The 20,606-nt window shown below is 45.7% G+C and overlaps 1 protein-coding gene across 5 annotated transcripts in view; it reads right to left on the bottom strand.

Moving 5' to 3' along the window:
* LOC109881614 (striated muscle preferentially expressed protein kinase) overlaps positions 1-20,606 on the bottom strand; it is a 57,222-nt gene that overhangs the window by 11,915 nt on the left and 24,701 nt on the right. For 3 of the 5 annotated variants that reach the window (XM_031824022.1, XM_031824025.1, XM_031824026.1), the window contains 26 exons: positions 19,592-20,518; positions 18,777-19,399; positions 18,531-18,677; positions 16,456-16,638; positions 13,333-13,517; positions 13,135-13,223; positions 12,860-13,035; positions 12,485-12,671; positions 10,798-10,871; positions 10,426-10,584; positions 10,128-10,317; positions 9,727-9,962; positions 9,277-9,435; positions 9,085-9,189; positions 8,764-8,970; positions 8,205-8,501; positions 7,961-8,073; positions 7,617-7,785; positions 6,932-7,031; positions 6,293-6,493; positions 4,152-4,209; positions 2,963-3,040; positions 898-1,070; positions 736-762; positions 307-459; positions 28-139 (listed from right to left, as the gene is read on the bottom strand). In XM_031824022.1, coding sequence (XP_031679882.1) covers positions 28-139; positions 307-459; positions 736-762; positions 898-1,070; positions 2,963-3,040; positions 4,152-4,209; positions 6,293-6,493; positions 6,932-7,031; positions 7,617-7,785; positions 7,961-8,073; positions 8,205-8,501; positions 8,764-8,970; positions 9,085-9,189; positions 9,277-9,435; positions 9,727-9,962; positions 10,128-10,317; positions 10,426-10,584; positions 10,798-10,871; positions 12,485-12,671; positions 12,860-13,035; positions 13,135-13,223; positions 13,333-13,517; positions 16,456-16,638; positions 18,531-18,677; positions 18,777-19,399; positions 19,592-20,518 — 5,128 coding nt within the window. The remainder of the gene's footprint in view (positions 1-27; positions 140-306; positions 460-735; positions 763-897; positions 1,071-2,962; positions 3,041-4,151; positions 4,210-6,292; positions 6,494-6,931; positions 7,032-7,616; positions 7,786-7,960; positions 8,074-8,204; positions 8,502-8,763; positions 8,971-9,084; positions 9,190-9,276; positions 9,436-9,726; positions 9,963-10,127; positions 10,318-10,425; positions 10,585-10,797; positions 10,872-12,484; positions 12,672-12,859; positions 13,036-13,134; positions 13,224-13,332; positions 13,518-16,455; positions 16,639-18,530; positions 18,678-18,776; positions 19,400-19,591; positions 20,519-20,606) is intronic. The other 2 variants (XM_031824023.1, XM_031824024.1) reach the window with 2 other exon arrangements.

Raw genomic sequence — 20,606 nt, 5'->3', positions numbered from 1 at the left:
TACTTACAGAAATAATGAATGCCTTACCTGCCAACGTCTTCGAGATAAGACCTGCTTTAGGATCGCTGTGTTGATGCTCTTGTCTGTTATTGAAGTCTTGAACCAGGGGTGGCGAAGGCTCTCTGTAGCGTTAGGCCTCCTGAGAGTAAAACATCACACGGTGACAAATAAAACACTAAGTCCCAAACACTTATTTTCTGGTCTTATTTTCTGTTCTTATTTTGTGTTGAAATTGTTTGTATTCCTAATATAAGGGAATTCATTACAATCAATTTATACCAAGGCATTATCATCAATAACACTCACAGTCTGTCAGCCACCAGCAGTTTGATGACGAATCCCTTGGCCTCTCTACAGAGGTCAGCAAACATACTCTCCTCAAAAGCCACATTTTGGTTCCTGATGTTGAGGACGGTGCATCTGTCGTTCTCCCCAGCAAAAGGAGACACACCAGTCAGACTAGAAGGGAAATATGTTATGTTAATAGTCTTTACTGAGACGGTTTCCTTGCTGTTAAATCCATTTTAAGTGGGCCAATTGAAGCCTGTGGCAATATGCAAACAATATGCAGGTGATATGCATTGGTGTTTTGCTTACTGAGGTTATAGAGTGTGGCAAAAAATTACATTTCAAGATTGACAGAAATGTAATGCAAAAGGTGTATTGAATTCTAAGAATATCTCGACCAGAGACATTTATCATGTTCTTAGTCCAACCAGAACCTTAACCACTCACCATAGGTAAGTGATAACCCCAATAGGCCTGTGAACAGAGAGAGGGAGACAAATGACTTTCAGAGGGCAAGATGAAGGAGAGAGGGGGAGAGCGATAAAATCATGATTAATCAGGAAATAGATTAAAGGAGTCTCCAGCCCCCTCCCCCGACCAGGTGCTCACCAGATGTCTGTTGCCTTGGAGACCGGCGTTTGGTTAACAATCTCTGGAGCAACAAATTCCGGAGTGCCGTATTTGCAGTAGTGGGCTTCATTGGTCCCCAGCTTGACGGCATTGCCAAAGTCACAGATGCGGATCTTGTCACTGTGTCGGCCTGCCATGAGGATGTTCTCAGGCTGGGGGGGTTGGATGAAAACAGGGAATTATTAAGAACATAAGCTAGGTTTCCGTCCAATTGGCTACAGATTTTCATGCTAATATTCTAAAATACAGATAAAATGTACATTAGAGACTCTGTTATTTGATCTATGTGAAACTATGACTTGATTTGTGTAATGTTATTCATTTTAGTGTACATGTTTTGAGTGAGGAAAAAACATTGGTATCTGAGTAGTATGTGTTCTTGGCTTTGAAATATTATTTCCTTGTTATATTAAGTAAGTTGATAATTGCAGAAGTATCTGTTATACAGGGGCTTCGGAAAGTATTCAGACCCCTTGACTTTTTCCACATTTGTTACGTTTCGGCCTTATTCTAAAATTGATTCAATAAAAAAAACCTCAGCAATCTACACACGATACTCCATAATGACAAAGCAAAAAAAGGCTTTTAGAATTTGTAAAAATCAGAAATACCTTATTTACATAATTATTCAAACCCTTTGCTATGAGACTCGAAATTGAGCTCAGGTTCATCCCATTTCCATTGATCATCCCTGAGATGTTTCTACAACTTGATTAGAGTCAAACTGTGGTAAATTCAATTGAATGGACATGATTTGGAAAGGAACACCTCTGTCTATATAAGGTCCCACAGTTGAAAGTGCATGTCAGAGCAAAAACCAAGCCATGAGGTCGAAGAAATTGTCTGTAGAGCTTCAACACAGGATTGTGTCGAGCCACAGATCTTGGGAAGGGTACCAAAAAATGTATGTAGCATCGGGAGGTCCCCAAGAACACAGTGGCCTCCATCATTCTTAAATGGAAGAATTTTGAAACCACCAAGACTCTTCCTAGAGCTGGCCGCCCGGTCAAACTGAGCAATCGGGGGAGAAGGGCCTTGGTCACGGAGGTGACAAAGAACCCAATGGTCACTCTGACAGAGCACTAGAGTTCCTCTATGGAGATGGGAAAACCTTACAGAAGGACAACCATCTCTGCAGCACTCCACTAACCCGGCCTTTATGGTAGAGTGGCCAGACGGAAGCCACTCCTCAGTAAAAGGTACATGACAGCCCGCTTGAAGTTTGCCAAAAGGCACCTAAAGACTCTCAGGCCATGAGAAACAGATTTTCTGGTCTGATGAAACCAAGAGTTAACTGTTTGGCCTGAATGCCAAGCGTCACATCTGGAGGAACCTGGCACCATCCCTACGGTGAAGCATGGTGGTGGCAGCAACATGCTGTGGGGATGTTTTTCAGTGGCATTTACTGGGAGACTAGTCAGAATCGAGGCAAAGATGAACGGAGCAAAGTACAGAGAGATCCTTGATGAAAACCTGCTCCAGAGCGCTCACGACCTCAGACTGGGGAAAAGGTTCACCTTCCAACAGGACAGCGACCCTAAGCACACAGCCAAGACAACGCAGGAGTGGCTATAGGATAAGTCTCTGAATGTCTTTGAGTGGCCCAGCCAGAGACCGGACTTGAACCGATCAAACATCTCTGGAGAGACCTGCAAGTAGCTGTGCATCAATCCTCCCCATCCAACCTGACAGACCTTGAGAGGATCTGCAGAAAGGACTGGGAGAAACTCCCCAAATACAGGTGTGCCAAGTTTGTATCTTGTAGCTTCATACCCAAGAAGACTCAAGGCTGTAATCACTGCCAAGGTTTTTAATATTTAATACATTTTCAAAAATGTCTAGAGACCTGTTTTTGCCTCATCATTATGGGGTATTGTGTGTAGATTGATGAGGGGCAATTTTTAAAAATACATTTTAGAATAAAGCTGTAATATAACAAAATGTGGAAAATGTCGAGGGGTCTGAATACTTTCCGAATGCACTGTATAATAGCTTGTGATTAAAGTACTGTATTTGTCCCTTGCACAGTGGGAATCTGATGTACCTTGATGTCAAGATGAGCAATGTCTTTCTGGTGAAGGTAGCTGACCCCTTCAAGCACCTGCTGAATACTGGACCGGATCTGCAGCACAGAATATCTCCTTTAACACATTTGACATTCTATATTCTACATTCTGTATTCTATATTCTACATTCTGTATTTTACATTCTACACTGAACAAAAATATAAACACAACATGTAAAGTGTTGGTCCCATGTTTCATGAGCTGAAATAAAACATCCCAGAAATCTTCCGTACTCACAAAAAGCATATTTCTCTCAAATGTTGTGCACATGTGTTTCCATCCCTGTTAGTGAGCATTTCTCCTTTGCCAAGATAATCCATCCACCTGACAGGTGTGGCATATCAAGAAGCTGATTAAACAGCATGATCATTACACAGGTGCACCTTGTACTGCGGAAAATAAAAGGCCACTCTAAAATGTGCAGTTTTGTCATACAATGCCACAGATGTCTCATGTTTTGAGGGAGCGTGCAATTGGCATGCTGACTGCAGGAATGTCCAACAGAGCTTTTGACAGAGAATTGAATGTTAATTTCTCTACCAAAAAGTTGCCTCCAAAGTTATTTTAGAGAATTTGGCAGTACATCCAACCGGCCTCACAACCGCAGACCAAGTGTAACCATGCCAGCCCAGGACCTCCACATCTGGCTTCTTCGCCTGGTGATCGTCTGAGACCAGCCACCCAGACAGCTGATGAAACTGAGGAGTATTTCTGTCTGTAATAAAGCCATTTAGTGGGGGGGAAACTATATCTGTTTGACTGGGCCAGGATCCCCAGTGGGTGTGCCTGGCTCCCAAGTGAGTGGGCCTATGAAATCCATAGATTAGGGCCTAATTTATTTATTTTGATTAACTGATTTCCTTATATGAACTGTAACTCAGTAAAATTGTTGAAATTGTCACATATTGCGTTCATATTTTTGTTCAGTATATATTCTATATTATACATTCTATAATCTACAGTCTACATTCTATATTCTACATTCTATATTCTATATTCTACATTCTACTTTCTGTTTTCTACATTCTTGTACGCTCAACATATTAAAAAAATATATTTTACTGAATTTCGCTATCTTTTAGATAAAGATTATTGAGTCATTCTTGGTTGATTTTTCCATGCAATCCAAAGCACACTCAAACATAAGGCCAACAGGCCAAGGCAAACCTCGGACTCCATGACAGTAGTCTTCTTGGTCAGTCGGTCCAGAAGTTCCTCATGGCATCTTCACACAGCAGTTAAGGAGAATAGAGGTATAGTGTGTAATAACCATAGAGATAGATAGAGGACTCTAGTGCCCAAAATCCCATTTTAGCATGGGCAGCGCCATTGAGGACTTTCACCATTTTGAAGTAATCAACTGGGTGGGACTTCCTATGGGTTATGGAAGGATCACATGATTCCATTTGTGTCATTAGAAGGGATCAGCCAATTAATTATACTTGTGAGCAAACAACACAGTACAGGTGGCACTATGCACCCTTTCAGTTTGTTCACCAACTCATAGATGTAGTAGAAGGTGGACTACTTCAAAATGGAGATGGCCTCAATGGCGTTGCACATGCTCTCACAGGCGCCATCATGAGACGGATATAATGATGCAATGTCTATATAAGTCTATGGCGATAACCTTATCGCTATAGTCCAAGTGGGAGGCAAATGACATTTTTTATAATAAATGAACCAAACTCCCACACATGTCGTCTCCTGGTAATGAAACCAATCTGTGATGAGTCAGGAGAAAGTAGCGCTTCGGTTCAGTCATGCCTCCAGGGGAACAGAAAGGACATGGAGATTAATGCTATGCAGCAGTTCTCTCTCATCCACACAGTGGGAAGAAGGTGGGTAGAAGGCTCTTGGCTCTGGTATGTTCATGGAGAGGATTTTATGCAAAGACGTTGGATCAATGCCATATTTTGATCCATTTTGGATCTAGCTGTAAAGAAAAATGAATATAATTTGAAAACAAACAATTCTAGGAACCACGATGTTAGTTTTTGGTGGAAACCTGGGCTAAATTGAGTACATTGATGGCTTTAGTTTTTGATGCAACAGTATTACATAGATGAGATATGTTAGATTAACAGGGAAAAAACCTTGTCGCAACCAATACAATACTGTCTCAGAGGATATGTTACATTCAAAATGTTCATCTCTTGTAATGTGGCTTCTTCCATGCTGACCAGACTGCCCACGGTGCGTGCGCGAGTGTTGCAAAATAAATGTACACATACATGTTATTCAATCATTTCATCCAAACTGCTCGCGAGCGTCTGTGTATCCAGGCGCAAAAATAGTTTTATTTTAGACGCGTGACGCGCTGCAAGTCCCGCCTCACCATACTACTCATTGGTTTTTACAAGCATATACCCACATGGGTGATTGAAAGATGAACGGGGTCCACACTCCAGTCAAGTTGGTGGTGGTAATGTCAACCGCCATATAAAATCCACAGAAGAAGAAAAAGAAGAATGAACGAGGAGAGATGAATCAAAGAAAACTAAGTAAAAACTAACTAGGTTTCCTCTTTATCTGTGGATGAATTGTTGGAGTAGAGAACACATGACTTTGAGTGACTCAAAATGAGTCAAAATTCTACAAAGATACAGAAAAAAGGGCTATAAGCATTTCAGGTAAAATAAACCAATGTTTTCTAAATCCAGAGGCGCTACATCACAAGACTCAAGGGAACACTTGTGAAACAGACCAAACAGACTAGACCGGGGGTTTGGTGTTTGAGAAGTGAAAGATTCTTCTCAAAATCTAAAGACACAACCTAGATTGGAGCCAATGTCTTAAGGAGTTGAACATGTTATTTTTCCAACCTTGACAAACGGACAAAAACAGCTTTATATTGAAGGAATGCCTTTGATTTAACGGCCTGCACAGTCGCAGTTCGGCGTGAGACCCAATGACCTGTTTCTATACATGAGCTTTGCTAGCCAACGTCACCATGACATCGCCTACAAGTGTGATCAGGGATTTCTATTGGAAAAGCAGTTTTAGCCTATCTGAATACTGTACTGTCTTTGGTTTATCGCCCAGGACAAATTAGTTAGCAACAAATGAACTAAATGTCAATGAATGTTTAATGTGTTTTGACCTCTCCCCAAATGAATAGAGTTGGTTCACAGTTGGTATTTTAACCTGCGTGTCGTGAAAGTGTCTGGTGGGGATAGACAAAATCAACATGCGCATGAAGGCGCACGATGGCGAACGCGGACGCATGTGCAGAACCGGTTAGGTCATCATGTTATGGATTTTCTGACAACTGAAATGAATCAAAGAATCAGTCAGTGAAAGGATACAGCTCAGTGATGATGACAACCATGTTCTTCTTCTCAAAGGCGTCATGGAAGGAGAGGATTTTCTCGTGGTTCAGCTCTGACAGAAGGTTCATCTCTCTCAGGGCCAAGGCCTTCCTCTTGGCCCTCGCAGACACGAACTTGGCCGCGTACTCCACCTTCCCCTTCTTCTCAGACACCCTCTTCACATAGGAGAACGCTCCACTGGAAAACAGTCGCACAATGATGATATCAATGCAATAACTCTAGGAGAATGACCAACTATTTCAATGGGATTGAGTTCTGAGAAACCAAAAGTCCTAGTTGAGAAAGTAAAGGGACATGAGTATTAAACAGTACGTGACACCTTGTTATCGTTCAACTTCTGGTGAGTCAAGCCAAGCTCTACCAGAGAAAAACAAACAGCCTTTGTGATGTGTTTCTCTATTGACGGGTGACTCACCTCTCCTCTATTTCTGTCTGCTATCATTATGCAGTCAGGGTGTTGTTTGGTGTGGTGGAATTCCCCCTACTGACCTTTGTGGCCACCGTTCGCAGTGCAATTTAATACAGATAGTAGCTACCACTCGCAGAGCCTTTAAATACAGAAGAGATAGCCTGGCTGAGTGGATGATGTTGTTGATTGCCTGGTCCATGACTCACCGTCCTATCTCCTTGTGTACATCATAGTAATCAGTCAGCCTCCGCATCTTCCTCAAAATGGACCCCTCATCCTCCATGGGCTCCTCCACCTCCATCCTCACTGCAGGAAGAGGGTTGGTACAGGGGGCAAGGTTAATGTGGGTTGGTGAGTGGTTTGTGTGTGTGTGTGCGTGCGTGCGTGTGTGCGTGCGTGCATGCGTGCGTGTGTGTGTGTGTGTGTGTGTGTGTGTGTGTGTGTGTGTGTGTGTGTGTGTGTGTGTGTGTGCGTGCGTGCGTGCGTGTGTGTGTGTGTGTGCGTGTGTGGGCTGACAGATGGTTTAATAGTCTCAGACACCTTGTGGTCCAACCCATATGGAGCAGATTTGGTTGTTTAACTCTTGATTACAACAAGCTTTGGCTGAGATATTACAAGGAAAAACAGATGCAACCCAACTAAAACTGCCATTTCTGGCAACAACAAATAATAGGAAAAGCCTTGGTACTGTGACATCTGTGTTAACAATATTCAGTGTGCAGAAAAAGCACACTTTTCAGCAAGAGTCTTTAATACCTTACCATAAGGGTGTGTTAATCAACAATAATTCATCAATTATATAAGCACAAAGTATCATTCTTGTAGATGTTTTCCAGACTTATTCCAATATCTGTATATATCCTTATACATTTCAGACAATATAGACTATACCTTTGTGGACAGTAAGTTCAGCCTTGCAGGAGACTTGCCCAGCCAGGTTCTTGGCGGTGCAGGTGTACACCCCTGAGTCCTCAGGCAGGGCATTCAGCACCACCAGGGAACACTCCATATCATCGTACACAAAGGTGAGGTGACTGCTCTCTGACAGCAGAGTGTCATCCTGGAACCACAGAACAGATAACCACAATCAATTCCACTTGATCAACTATCATGGAGGAGTAGGTTTGTTTTCCTGGAACCACAACGGAGTTAATCATCCAACAACCTGCTTAATCACTGCAGAATAAGTTTATGTGGTGAATGATATGATATCCATCCATTGACTCTTATCATACCTTGTACCACAGAATATCAGGATCGGGTTGTCCCTCGACAACCACAGCAAAGCGAGATGTCTCTCCTACATGTATTTCCAAGTCCTCCATGATGGACTCAAATTTAGGACGCACTGTTGGGAGAAAAGGAGGATAGAGAGTTTGGAGTCGGCTTGGCTTTTTACCATCATAGTTACAGTAAGCACCAGGGCTGTTAGCTGATTCTAGATCTGCACATAGGGGTGAACTTTGACCCCAAACTCACCTGCCATGGCCAGTAGGATGGTACAGAGGTCGCTGCCAAACTGGTTGTTGGCTGTACAGACTAGCTGACCGGTGTCAGTGCTCTTCACCCTCTGGATCTTTAGGGTGTGTTGGTCGTCGTCTGGCATGCTCATCTCAAACATCCCTGGCTTGTTGAGCAAAACCACTCCCCTCCTCTTCCAGGTGACCACAGCATTAACGTGGTTAAGGGTGAGGGTGATGCTCACGGACTGGTTCTCCACCACGTACACAACGTCAGGCTTGTCCAGTATGATGGGAGCTTTCCTCAGATAGGGACCTGATAGGGATCAAAGGTCAAATGATCAAGGGATCAAATCATCATCTCTGATGTGTTGACAGACCAGCATTCTCTCACAATAGTAGATCCTATATATCCAGCTACATATCTGTCTCGAAGGACCATGTAATTACAATATTTTTGTACACCTGCTGCAATGTGTTTGGTGACATTGCTTTTGCACTATGCAAGTGTTTACATAAATCCATTTAACATTTGACCCTCCAAAATAACTGTAGAGACTTGGAGCTTATATAAGCACCTCTATCCATGAGCTGCACAAGGTCAGTGGAGTGGGAGGGTTTGCTGAGGAGCTTGGCGGTGGCCGCTAGGACCCTGAAGGCGTAGCGGACTCCCTTGGAGAGACCGGTGACTGTGTAGGTGGTCTCTCTCAGGTTGGAGGCTATGATGCTCCACTGGATGGAACCCAGAGGCTGCTGCTGCACTGCATACATCAAAGAACTGCCATCTGGAAGTACAACCATGAGGGTTACTGTAGTAATGTAGCGAATTTGGAGGGTAGAGGAGCCTGAAAGGGACTCGAATCCAGGTACCTGTGACTCTCAGTTATATTGAGGCATACCTATGGAAGAGTCAAGCCTCTTTGGTTTCTTCCAGCTGAGTGTTATGTTCTTCCCTGTTATGGACTCTACCACTGGAGGACCATCGGGGGGATCAGGAACAATATCTACCAAAGGAAAATACAAATGTACCAACACACCCATACTGTAATCAGTTAGCACAATGATTCTCGTGGCTTTTTTGGTTGGAGCACCTGTTGCTGTGATTGCTGGTGGATGGTCCCCATCCATACCTGTGATGTAGAGGTGTGCGTAGCAGGCTGCCTTCCCCACTTTGTTGGAGATGACACTCTTGTAGACGCCCCCGTGGCCGTGACACACACAGCGGATGACCAGACTGTGGATATCCCTGTCTGGAGGAGGAAGAGAGAGAGAGATGACGCAGGTAGAGGAGGGAGAGAGAGAGAGATAACTAATGTAAGAGGAGGGAGAGAGAGAGAGATGACGAAGGTAGATGAGGGAGAGAGAGAGATGACTAATGTAGAGGAGGGAGAGAGAGAGATGACGCAAGTAGAGGAGGGATAGAAAGAATAAGAATGAGAGCGAGTGAGAGAGAGAGAGAGAGAGAGAGAGAGAGAGAGAGAGAGAGAGAGAGAGAGAGAGAGCGAGAGAGAGAGAGAGAGAGAGAGAGATTGCTTCCTTACGTTGGGTCATCTTCCTGTCTTCTGTGCTGTGTATTTTCTTGCCGTTGTGGTACCAGGCGATGGTGGGGTAGGGCAGGCCCGCCACCTTACACTTTAGCACCGCCTCCTTCCCCTCGATCATCTCCAGGTCAGCCAGGGGCTTGACGAAGTCAGGCATGGTCCTCTGCTCCTGCTCCACCTCGCTCTCCAGAACCTCCGGCTCCTCAGCGATGGAAGGCATCTTCTCCAGCTTCGCCCTGGAGAGAAGAAGGAAGCAAATAGAATGAGAGACCGAAGGAAAGGGAAATACAGAAGAGAAGACAATGAAACACTCCTATTATTTGTTTTTAGATCACTGAGATGAGGAGAAGAAGCCACTTCAGACTAGTGGGATCACCCCACGTCTATGGTTTTCCCCGTACATGTGAGAAGAGATAGCGGGCCGCGGTTCCTGCATGTAGAGTTCGGCTGTGCACTCGGCCTTTCCGCGCGCGTTCTTAGCGACGGCTGTGTAGAAGCCCTCCGTGTCGCTGCCGACGTGGGTGATGACCAATGAGTAACGTCCTCCTTCCTGCAGGAGACGCACATTCTCACTCTCCTCCACCGGGTTCTCTGGATGGAGATAAAAGAGACATTACGAGCCATACTAGCCTACATTACCAATTTTCTGTCCATTCTGTACCAATAGGAAATACAGTACATTCTAAGAGAGATACTTACCGAAATGGTTCCAGGTAACGATGGGAGGTGGGGACCCGCTGACCTTGCAGTCAAAACGGGCGGTGCGACCCTCTATGACCTCCAGGATGTCCAGCTTGCGGGTGAACAGGGGTTCCCTGGAGGGAGTGACCTTTAGGTGGGCACTGGAGGTCAACTCCTCTGGAACAGGAAGGAAAACCACCAGCAAGTTTATAGACAATACACTTTTTAAAGAGGTTTTAACTCATTGGCTGAAATTGTGTGAACATCATTTTTGGTTCTTGCCAAATAGTGTGGCTGTATCATTACATTACTTACAACAGCAGCAATTCATCACTGCCGTATAAACCCAATATTTGGCAAGGAAGTTTTCTTTCTGGAGTTGTCATTTACCTTTGGCAGTGCTCAGCTTGCAGGTGTAGGTTCCACTGTCGTCTTCATGTACTGAGTTTAACAGCAGCCGGCACCTGTAATAGAAATCCCCTCTGTCAGCTGCCTGGACCTTATTACACACTCCATGAGCTAACACGGCCCCACATCCACTTGTGTGGGCTGTTTCTTTCATTAGAAAAAGTGAATGTCCATTCATAGTTTGCTTATGGATGAAATGTTGTTGTATCAGAAATTATATTTTGAAGGTCCCCTCCATATTGCTCTGACAAACCATCCAATCTACTCAGATCAGAGTGGATGAAGGAGAAAGGGTTATGGAAAGGAAATCACTTAAAAGATTTGAGACACACCCTCTATCACTCTCATCCATTCAATCAAGGGAAAGGGAAGGCATTCACTTAAAAGCATTGAGGCACCTTTCCCTTTCATAGTGTCTAGGCCAGGGCACTCCAACCCTGTTCCTGGAGAGCTACCCTCCTGTAGGGTTTCACTCCAACCCTGTACCTGGAGAGCTACCCTCCTGTAGGGTTTCACTCCAACCCTGTTCCTGAAGAGCTACCCTCCTGTAGGTTTTCACTCCAACCCTATTCCTGGAGAGCTACCCTCCTGTAGGGTTTCACTCCAACCCTGTTCCTGGAGAGCTACCCTCCTGTAGGTTTTCACTCCAACCCTGTTCCTGGAGAGCTACCCTCCTGTAGGGTTTCACTCCAACCCTGTTCCTGGAGAGCTACCCTCCTGTAGGTTTTCACTCCAACCCTGTTCCTGGAGAGCTACCCTCCTGTAGGGTTTCACTCCAACCCTGCTCATGGAGAGCTACCCTCCTGTAGGTTTTCACTCCAACCCTGTTCCTGAAGAGCTACCCTCCTGTAGGTTTTCACTCCAACCCTGTTCCTGGAGAGCTACCCTCCTGTAGGGTTTCACTCCAACCCTGTTCCTGGAGAGCTACCCTCCTGTAGGTTTTCACTCCAACCCTGCTCATGGAGAGCTACCCTCCTGTAGGTTTTCACTCCAACCCTGTTCCTGAAGAGCTACCCTCCTGTAGGGTTTCACTCCAACCCTGTTCCTGAAGAGCTACCCTCCTGTAGGTTTTCACTCCAACCCTGTTCCTGGAGAGCTACCCTCTGTAGGGTTTCGCTCCAACCCTGTTCCTGAAGAGCTACCCTCCTGTAGGTTTTCACTCCAACCCTGGTCATGGAGAGCTACCCTCCTGTAGGTTTTCACTCCAACCCTGCTCATGGAGAGCTACCCTCCTGTAGGGTTTCACTCCAACCCTGCTCATGGAGAGCTACCCTCCTGTAGGTTTTCACTCCAACCCTGTTCCTGGAGAGCTACCCTCCTGTAGGTTTTCACTTCAACCCTGTTCCTGGAGAGCTACCCTCCTGTAGGGTTTCACTCCAACCCTGCTCATGGAGAGCTACCCTCCTGTAGGTTTTCACTCCAACCCTGTTCATGGAGAGCTACCCTCCTGTAGGTTTTCACTCCAACCCTGCTCATGGAGAGCTACCCTCCTGTGGGTTTTCACTCCAACCCTGCTCATGGAGAGCTACCCTCCTGTAGGGTTTCACTCCAACCCCAATTGTAACAAACCTGATGCAGCTTATCAACCAACTACTTATTAGAATCAGGTGCGCTAGATTAGGGTTGGAGCGATAGCAGGGTTGGAGAGCCTTGGTCTAGTCTTACCCACCTCTTCCCGTTAAAGGTCATCTTGCAGTTGAGCAGTGCCGGCTGAACCAGTTTCCCATTGGACAGCCAGTCTACCTCCACATCCAGAGGCCCGGTCATGTGACACTCAAACATGGCCGACTCTCCGGCCGTCACCGCCACGTCTCGCACCTCTCTGATGATGGCCAGGGCTTCCTGTGCCGGGGAGGCTGGGGAAAAGACAGGGGAGAGACCAACACAGATCTGTTACTGTTGCAGCTAGAAACACAATCATTTTGCTGCACCTGCGATAACAATACACTTTGATTTGATTTTGAGCTTTTTCCAAATGTAGCTGGCACCAACCCTAATGGTCAGTCACTGACGTTGGTCTTGTGGATTGTGGAGTGATCTTTACCTTTGACCTCTAGTTTGCATTCGCTCTGCTTGGTTCCGTATTCGTTGATGATCTTGCAGGTGTAGAGTCCTGCATCAGATCTCTGTGCTGAAGTGATGATCATTTCACTGCTGCCGTCCTCTGTCTCACGCACAATGAATCTTCCATTGGTTTTTAGGGTCACTTTGTCCTTCAACCTAGGTGATAAAAACAGGTACATTCTGAGCTCTTGCAAAAGCAAACGAGAGAAAGGCATGACAAACTGTACTGAAACACACTGAATACTGTATTCTTACCAGTACACCATAGGTTTAGGCTGTCCTCTGACTTTGACAGACATGGTAACCTCCTGTCCCTCTGTCACCCCGTGGTCATTCAGTGCTGCCTATCAAACCAAAAGACTAAGACTGTCTAAAAGCCGGTACATTGAATACTCAATGGCGAGGGGAGAAATCTCCCTTAGACTATTGAGATGCCCCCTGAATCTTCTTTACCTGAAAGGAGGGAGGATCTTTGAAGAAGGCGTATTTAGACTGTGGCCCCACCCCTCGTGAGGGTGGTTCTCCAATCTCCATGACCTCCTCCAGGGGGCTCAGGTACTCCTCGTCTGATTGGAGGGGACTCGTGACCTCCACCAGGGGCAAGCTGCTCGGCTTCCCACCATGCACCTGGGTCAGCTCTGGAGTAACAACATAATACTTGTTTATCATATACTGTATCATTTGAATGTATTTTAAGGATGTCCCCACCAGAGGAGGCCGGTGGGAGGAGCTATCAGAGGACAGGCTCATTGTAATGGTTGTAATGGAACTGTATCAAACACATCAAACATACGGAAACCACGTTTGACTCATCTGCATTAATTCCATTCCAGCCATTATAATGTGCCCATTTCCCATTTTCCTCCTCCCACCAGCCTCCACTGGTCCCTACAAAATGGTGCCCCGTGTGAGCACGATCCTTTACAGTATCAAAATGAACAGAACAAGCACATTGTCCTGTCTATGCAACACAGAGCGAGGCAGGGTAATAAAAATGATCAAACATAGATCAAACATTACTCACAATAATTCCACAAAGACGTTTATGGACCAGCCCGATATGGCAACGTAGTTAACAAAATGGACACATTGTAACTTGATAGTGTTTGTGATGCATAAAGCTCAGAGAATGTAGCAATAAGCATTAACTGAATTGCTAGAATATTCAAAATGAGCTTCCCAACAAGCAGCGTATGAGTGCTCCACTGTCTCCTGTTCTGCTTGTGTGTTGCTCTACTTGTATCACCATGGTGACAAGAGTGTTTGAAGAGATGAGAGATTTGGCTGGAGCGATGGAGACACACACACACACACACATTGCTGAGGGATCCTTTGAAGTGACCAGCGCTGGACAGATAATGGATTAATCCCTGAATCCCTGACCCAATCATTCTGTGAGACTAGCCCAGCGCCACAGGAGACACACTGTCTCCACCACCAGCCTCTCCACAAGTCACAGTTCATTCAGCTCCACAGAGGAACCATAGTATTGTAGCAACCACCTCTTTACAAAAACCATGGGCTCCAGAATTCAATTTCACTGGCAAGATAGACAATGTTCTGACAATAGAACGAGAACAATCGACAAAAACTATAGATAAACTATGAAAAGTTTCTCTCATGTTAGGAAAAAGAACAGGGTAGCTTAGTATATATAGAAACTGCTTGCTTCGATTGCTTGGCCACACACAGGAAGAGATAAAGTGATCAAAATCACAGAGACTAAAGCTAAACAAGGAAGTCTGCAGAAAGAACAGAGGACATACAGGCATTCTAGATATTTAGAGGTCTTAGAACCAGAAATGAATGAGTAAACAAGTGAAAACTCTTTGATGTTAAAATGTTCCAATTTCTTCTAACTATGCCTAAGAAGTTTCAGATGTGGAGATCGAGGACTCACCTCAGAAGTTACATGTCTGAGTCGAGCCTGTGCACAGACAACCAGCACCAGCTTTATTCCTGTAATGCTGCCAACGTTTACACAAATGCTGCATGAAGCAAGACCTAGCCTGCTGCTAATAATCTACCAATTCAATCTCATCCTCCTCTCCCTCACTTTCCTCCTTCTTCTTCAGCTCCAAATTCTCTTCTTCCTTCTCTCTGTCCTCCAGCAATATTACATCAACCCACATTCCCTGTAGCCTAAAGGTTTTGATACATAACAAAAAAGATAAAATCAAGTCAGACTGCAATATTGCAGTATTTATGTGATTCATAAACACCAAATACTTTTGGAAAGCATCTCATATTGTGGGTATATACTCCAGTTGCAAAAACTCAGCATTTGATGTACGTGGGTTAAATTCAGACGTTTAATGCCCTAAATCTCCTCTAATACACTACCGTATAAATCCCAACTTGATGCGCCAAAATCCTCACCCACCCCACAGAACCATAGCAACATGACTCATAATCTCGTTGTGCATGAGTTTGGCAATTCCCCTGACTCTAATCATCGCAGATAAAGAAAGGGTCTGTGATCGTAACATTAATCTCACACTGGGACATACAACAGACCGCCATTGAGAACAAGAGGCTGCTATAAATACCTAGTGGTAGCCTCCACTGGCCTAATATGGCCAAGCAGGCCTGGACGCTGAGCTAGTGCCAGAAAACTACAGCAGTAGCGTTCACTGTACAGGGTAACACTGTGCAGAGACATTACAGGACTGGATAAAGAGCTTGTGGCACATTCAAAGGAAGTTTAAATAGTTTGGCTTCCTCAAAAGATATGGAAGGAGTGGCTCTAAGAGAGTGAGAGACATTTATGAGCATATTGTATGTATATTGGATTGTCACAGAGATCTGTGTGTTTCTGTTTGAGGTAATAATTGTATCATTGCAGCCATTACTCAAGTGACTGCAAAGGACTGTGGTTGCATTTTGATTTGATGCAGGAGTGGTACTGTTTGTCTGCATTGAGAGCTGTGGTGTGATTTATCTTTTTATATAACCACAATTCTAACTATTGACTATTGACCGAACCAACAGACATCTCAGCTAATAATACACAAACTAAAGTTTTATGTCCAAGAGGAATACTCATTCTGTTGACAAAGACTAATACCCAGTTTTGAACATCCGCCTAACTCACTGAAAACCCGGGGACCTTTAGTGACTGGCAGTCAAGTCTTTGTTTTGAAATTCACCAGGGGACCCAAATGCCTTTCACAAATTATGAGTTGCCATGGCAACTATCTGTGAATGGAGCTTGTGCTAGGGATGGGATGCCCCTTTGTAGTTATGAAGACAAAATGTCAGAGCAGAGCTGGCAGGGGATTAGGATGGGGAGTTGTGGTGTTTTCATGTGTGTGTGCATGTGTCTGTCTGCCTGTCTGCGTGTGTGTGTGTGTGTGTGTGTGTGTGTGTGTGTGTGTGTGTATGTGTGTGTGTGTGTGTGTGTGTGTGTGTGTGTGTGTGTGTGTGTGTGTGTGTGTGTGTGTGTGTGTGTGTGTGTGTGTGCATCCCAGACAAAAAAATGTGTGTGCCTTTAATTCCTAGTTAATTGATCAACTAGAATGTATGGCCTTCTGTGTTCATGCCTGTGTGAGTGTGTCTGTCTGTAACCCCGCTCACCTGATTTGATGTAGAGCGTGGCGTTGCAGGATGCTTTCCCGGACGTGTTGACAGCGGTGACGCAGTACGTCCCAGCGTCTCCAGACCTCATCTGGGTTATCAGTAGGGAATGATGCTCCCCCTCAGCCCTGACCACATGGGACGGGCTGCTCCTTATCAGAACGTTACTCTTCTTCCAAGTCACTGCATTCCAAGGTGTCACACACAAAGACACATCTCAGACCACGCTCAGACAACTTAATCACAGTCCCTTCCCCTGTGTCTAGGTGCAGAATGATGTGTGGCCCCTAAGCACCAATCCAAGGTCAGTTCGACATACAGGAAATATTCAGAACCCTTCCCTTCGTCCAGATTTTCTGACATTACAGCCTTATTCTAAAATAGATTTTTTTTTAAATAATACTCATCAATCTACACACAATACCCCATAATGACAAAGTGAAAAGAGGTTTTTAGAAATTTTAGCAAATATATTGAAAATTTAAAACAGAAATATCTTATTTACATAAGTATTCAGACCATTTGCTATGAGACTCGGAAATGAGCTCAGGTGCATTCCATCATTGAGATGTTTCTATAACTTGATTGTCCACCTGTGATAAATTCAATTGATTGGGCATGATTTGGAAAGGCACACACCTGCCTTGGAGCTCCAAGGCAGGATTGTGTCGAGGCACAGATCTGGGGAAGGGTGCCAAAACATTTCTGCAGCATTAAAGGTCCCCAAGAACACAGTGACCTACATTATTCTTAAAGTAAAGAAGTTTGGAACCACCAAGACTCTTCCTAAAGCTGGCCGCCCGGCCAAACTGAGCAATCGGGGGAGAAGGGCCTTGGTCAGGGAGTTGACCAAGAACCCGATGGTCACTCTGACAGAGTTCCAGAGTTCCTCTGTGGAGATGGGAGAACCTTCCAGAAGGACAACCATCTCTACAGCACTCCAACAATCAGGCCTTTATGATAGTGGCCAGATGGAAGCCACTCCTCAGTAAAAGGCGACAGCCCGCTTGGAAAAAGGCACCTAAAGGACACTCAGACCATTAGAAACAAGATTCTCTGGTCTGATGAAACCAAGATTGAACTCTTTGGCCTGAATGCCAAGCGTCACATTTGGAGGAAACCTGGCACCATCCATAGGGAGTACGGTGAAGCATGGTGGTGGCAGCATCATGCTGTGGGGATGATTTTCAGGGGCAGGAACAGGGAGACTAGTCAGGATCGAGGGAAAAATGAACAGAGCAAAGTACAGAGAGATCCTTGATGAAAACCTGCTCCAGAGCGTTCAGGACCTCAGACTGGGGGCGAAGATTCACCTTCCAACAGGACAGCGACCCTAAGCACACAGCCAAGACAATGCAGGAGTGGCTTCAGGACAAGTCTCTGAATGTCCTTGAGTGGCTCAGCTAGAGCCCGGACTTGAACCAAATGGAACATCTCTGGAGAGACCTGAAAATACTGTAGCTGCGCAGTGACGAGAAGAATGGGAGGAACTCCCCAAATACAGGTGTGCCAAGCTTGTGTTGTAATTTTTTTAAATGTATTTTATTTAACCAGTTAGGCCAGTTGAGAACAAGTTCTCATTTACAGCTGCGACCTGGCCAAGATAAAGTAAAGTAGTGCGACACAAACAACACAGAGTTACACATGGAATAAACCAAATGTACAGTCATTAACACAATGGAAAAGTCTATATACAGTGTGTGCAAATGAAGTAAGATTAGTATATGGGGCCAAGAAGACTCAAGGCTGTAATCACAGCCAAATGTGCTTCAACAAAGTACAGAGAAAAGGGTCTGAACACTAATGTAAATGTGATATTTTCATTTTAAATTTTTAACAAATTTGCTAAAATGTCTAAAAACCAGTTTTTGCTTTCTCATGATGGGTTATTGTGTGTATTGTGTGAAAAAACGATTTAATCCAATACGGCTGTAACGTAACAAAATGTGGAAAAAGTCAAGAGGTCTGAATACTTTCAGAAATCACTGTATTACCTCATCATGGTCCAAATGTGCTTGGGAAAGGCAAAAGCTGACCCCAGAGCTTTGCTTAACCTCTACCTGGAGATGACCTACCTATTGGGAGGGGGCTGCCAGTGATGACACATTTGAGCAGGACCTCAGAGCCAGCAGTGGCGATGGTGTCCCCCAGGGGCCTCTCAAACGCTGGTTTCTCAGCTGGCCCCTCATCTGCCGACATGTAAGAGTCATCTGAATTGTCTCCTACAACAGAAAGGCAGGAGCTGTATCTATTTAGGACGGTAGCACAATAATGTCTAGCTGATGTGTCGCCCAGTGGATACCTGCAATTCAGTGTCCTACCTGTCTCAGGAGACATAGGCTGACTTTCCCAAGACTTTCCCGAGACGTTTCCCTTCTTCTGAGTCTTGGAAGCCCTGCCCTCCTTCTTCCCTGCTCTTCTCGTCTTTTCTCTCTCTCTCTTCTCTCCGGCCTCCTCCTCTTCCATTTCCATGAGCTCGTCCTCCACCAGGATGGTAGGAATGGTCATCTTCAGCGCGGGAGACGTTCTCCCCGGCTCTCCCTTCCGTCTCTTCGTTAGAGGGCTGATGGAAGGGGTGGAGATGGGGGTGGGGGACAGCCGTGGGGGCTTAGGGGGATAGGCAGAGGCTGGCTCTTTGGCAGGGGTCGGTGGTGGTCCTCCCTGCATGGTGGGGCTTGGAGACCTGGGGCTTGGAGACCTGGGGCTTGGAGACCTGCGGTGGTGTAGAGGTTTCTCAAGCTCTTTAGGAGAGGAAGGCCCTTTGGGGTAGGTAGGCGGTGCTCTTTGTGTGGTAGGAGTTGGAGACCCGGGGTGGTCCATCCTGGGTGGAGGCTGCTCCAGCTCTTTATCAGCCAAAGGCCCTTTGGGTGTTGGAGATACAGGTTGTTGTTCCTCGGCCGTGTGTGGAGGCTTCACCGCTGTGGGAGAGCTCCGAAGACCTTCCCTGTGTCAAAAGCATTATGTAATGTTGGCACAGAAAATAGAATAGAATGGAATTATGTCATTTATATCTGTAATGTGTGTGTACATATATCATTATTGAGCTGTCAGAGTAGAGGCACACACACACACATGAACTCACAAATCGACTAACACAAACACACACACACAATGTTAATGGATCATCTCAGCCTACCTGGTTGGGCTTTTCTGCGTGACTCTTGATGAGGGTGATCGTCGTCCTGGTAACTGGTTAACCAGTACTGTCTCCATGGAAACAGAGCCTTTCCCCACACTTTTAGACTCAGACGGCTGAGCTGACGCTGAAGCTGAATCATGCTGCTCCGGTTGCGGAACATTCCTTTGATCTGTCAGACCCTTCTCATGGGATTGGGATGATTTTCGGGACGAAAAACTCTCTTCAACACTCTTCCCTAATAGTCCTCTCTCCTCCAGGACCTTCTCCCTCTCTTCCAACTTCTTGACCACCTGAGGGGGAATGGGCTCCAGCTTGCCCACAGAATGTCTCTCCATCTGGGGCAACTGCTCGGTGGAGTAGGCCTTCTTCAGGTTGGGCCTCCCCACCAGCTTCTTGATCCTGGCCAGCTCCTCTGTGAACTTGTTCTGGAAGCTCTGGACCCTCTGCTGGTAGCTTGGTTTGTCCTCCAGAGACGAGGCCCTCTTCTTTCCGAACGTGGAGCGCCTCAAGGCCGCGGCATCTGGCTGGCTTGTCCCCTCCTCTTTGGAGACCCCCTCCAGATCGCAGGATGCCGCCCGGCCGAAAGAGCGCCCAGATCTGACCCCCGCACTCACCTCACTCACCTTTTGTTCAAACTCCTTGATCTTGTCAAAGATCTTGGGCGCGGCGCGGACCAGTTTGGGTGTCTTGCCACCACTGCTGCCGCTGCTTGAAGTATGGGAGGAGGCTTCTGAAAACATCCCTGGGAGTTTGTTTTTGACCACAGCTCCTCCTAGGGAAGGGTCTTGGGTACTGTGTGAGGTGACACTGTTCTTATGGGAGCTGAGAGATGTTGTGGGTTGGGATACAGTTTGACTGGACTGGGTTGAGGCAGGACTGAAGGATGGGCCTGTTTGGGTTTGGGGGAGAGAAGGAGATGGGATCCTGGAAGATGGGGGTTTTAGGGAAATGGAAAGTTAGACGTATAAAGAAGGGACAAGGAGAGGCCCAGGTTTTTGAAAGAGGAAGAAAA

This window comes from Oncorhynchus kisutch, linkage group LG5 (genome assembly GCF_002021735.2).
Source record: "Oncorhynchus kisutch isolate 150728-3 linkage group LG5, Okis_V2, whole genome shotgun sequence".
NCBI classification, from domain to species: domain Eukaryota; kingdom Metazoa; phylum Chordata; class Actinopteri; order Salmoniformes; family Salmonidae; genus Oncorhynchus; species Oncorhynchus kisutch.
This window is presented reverse-complemented; position numbering and strand designations above follow the sequence as displayed.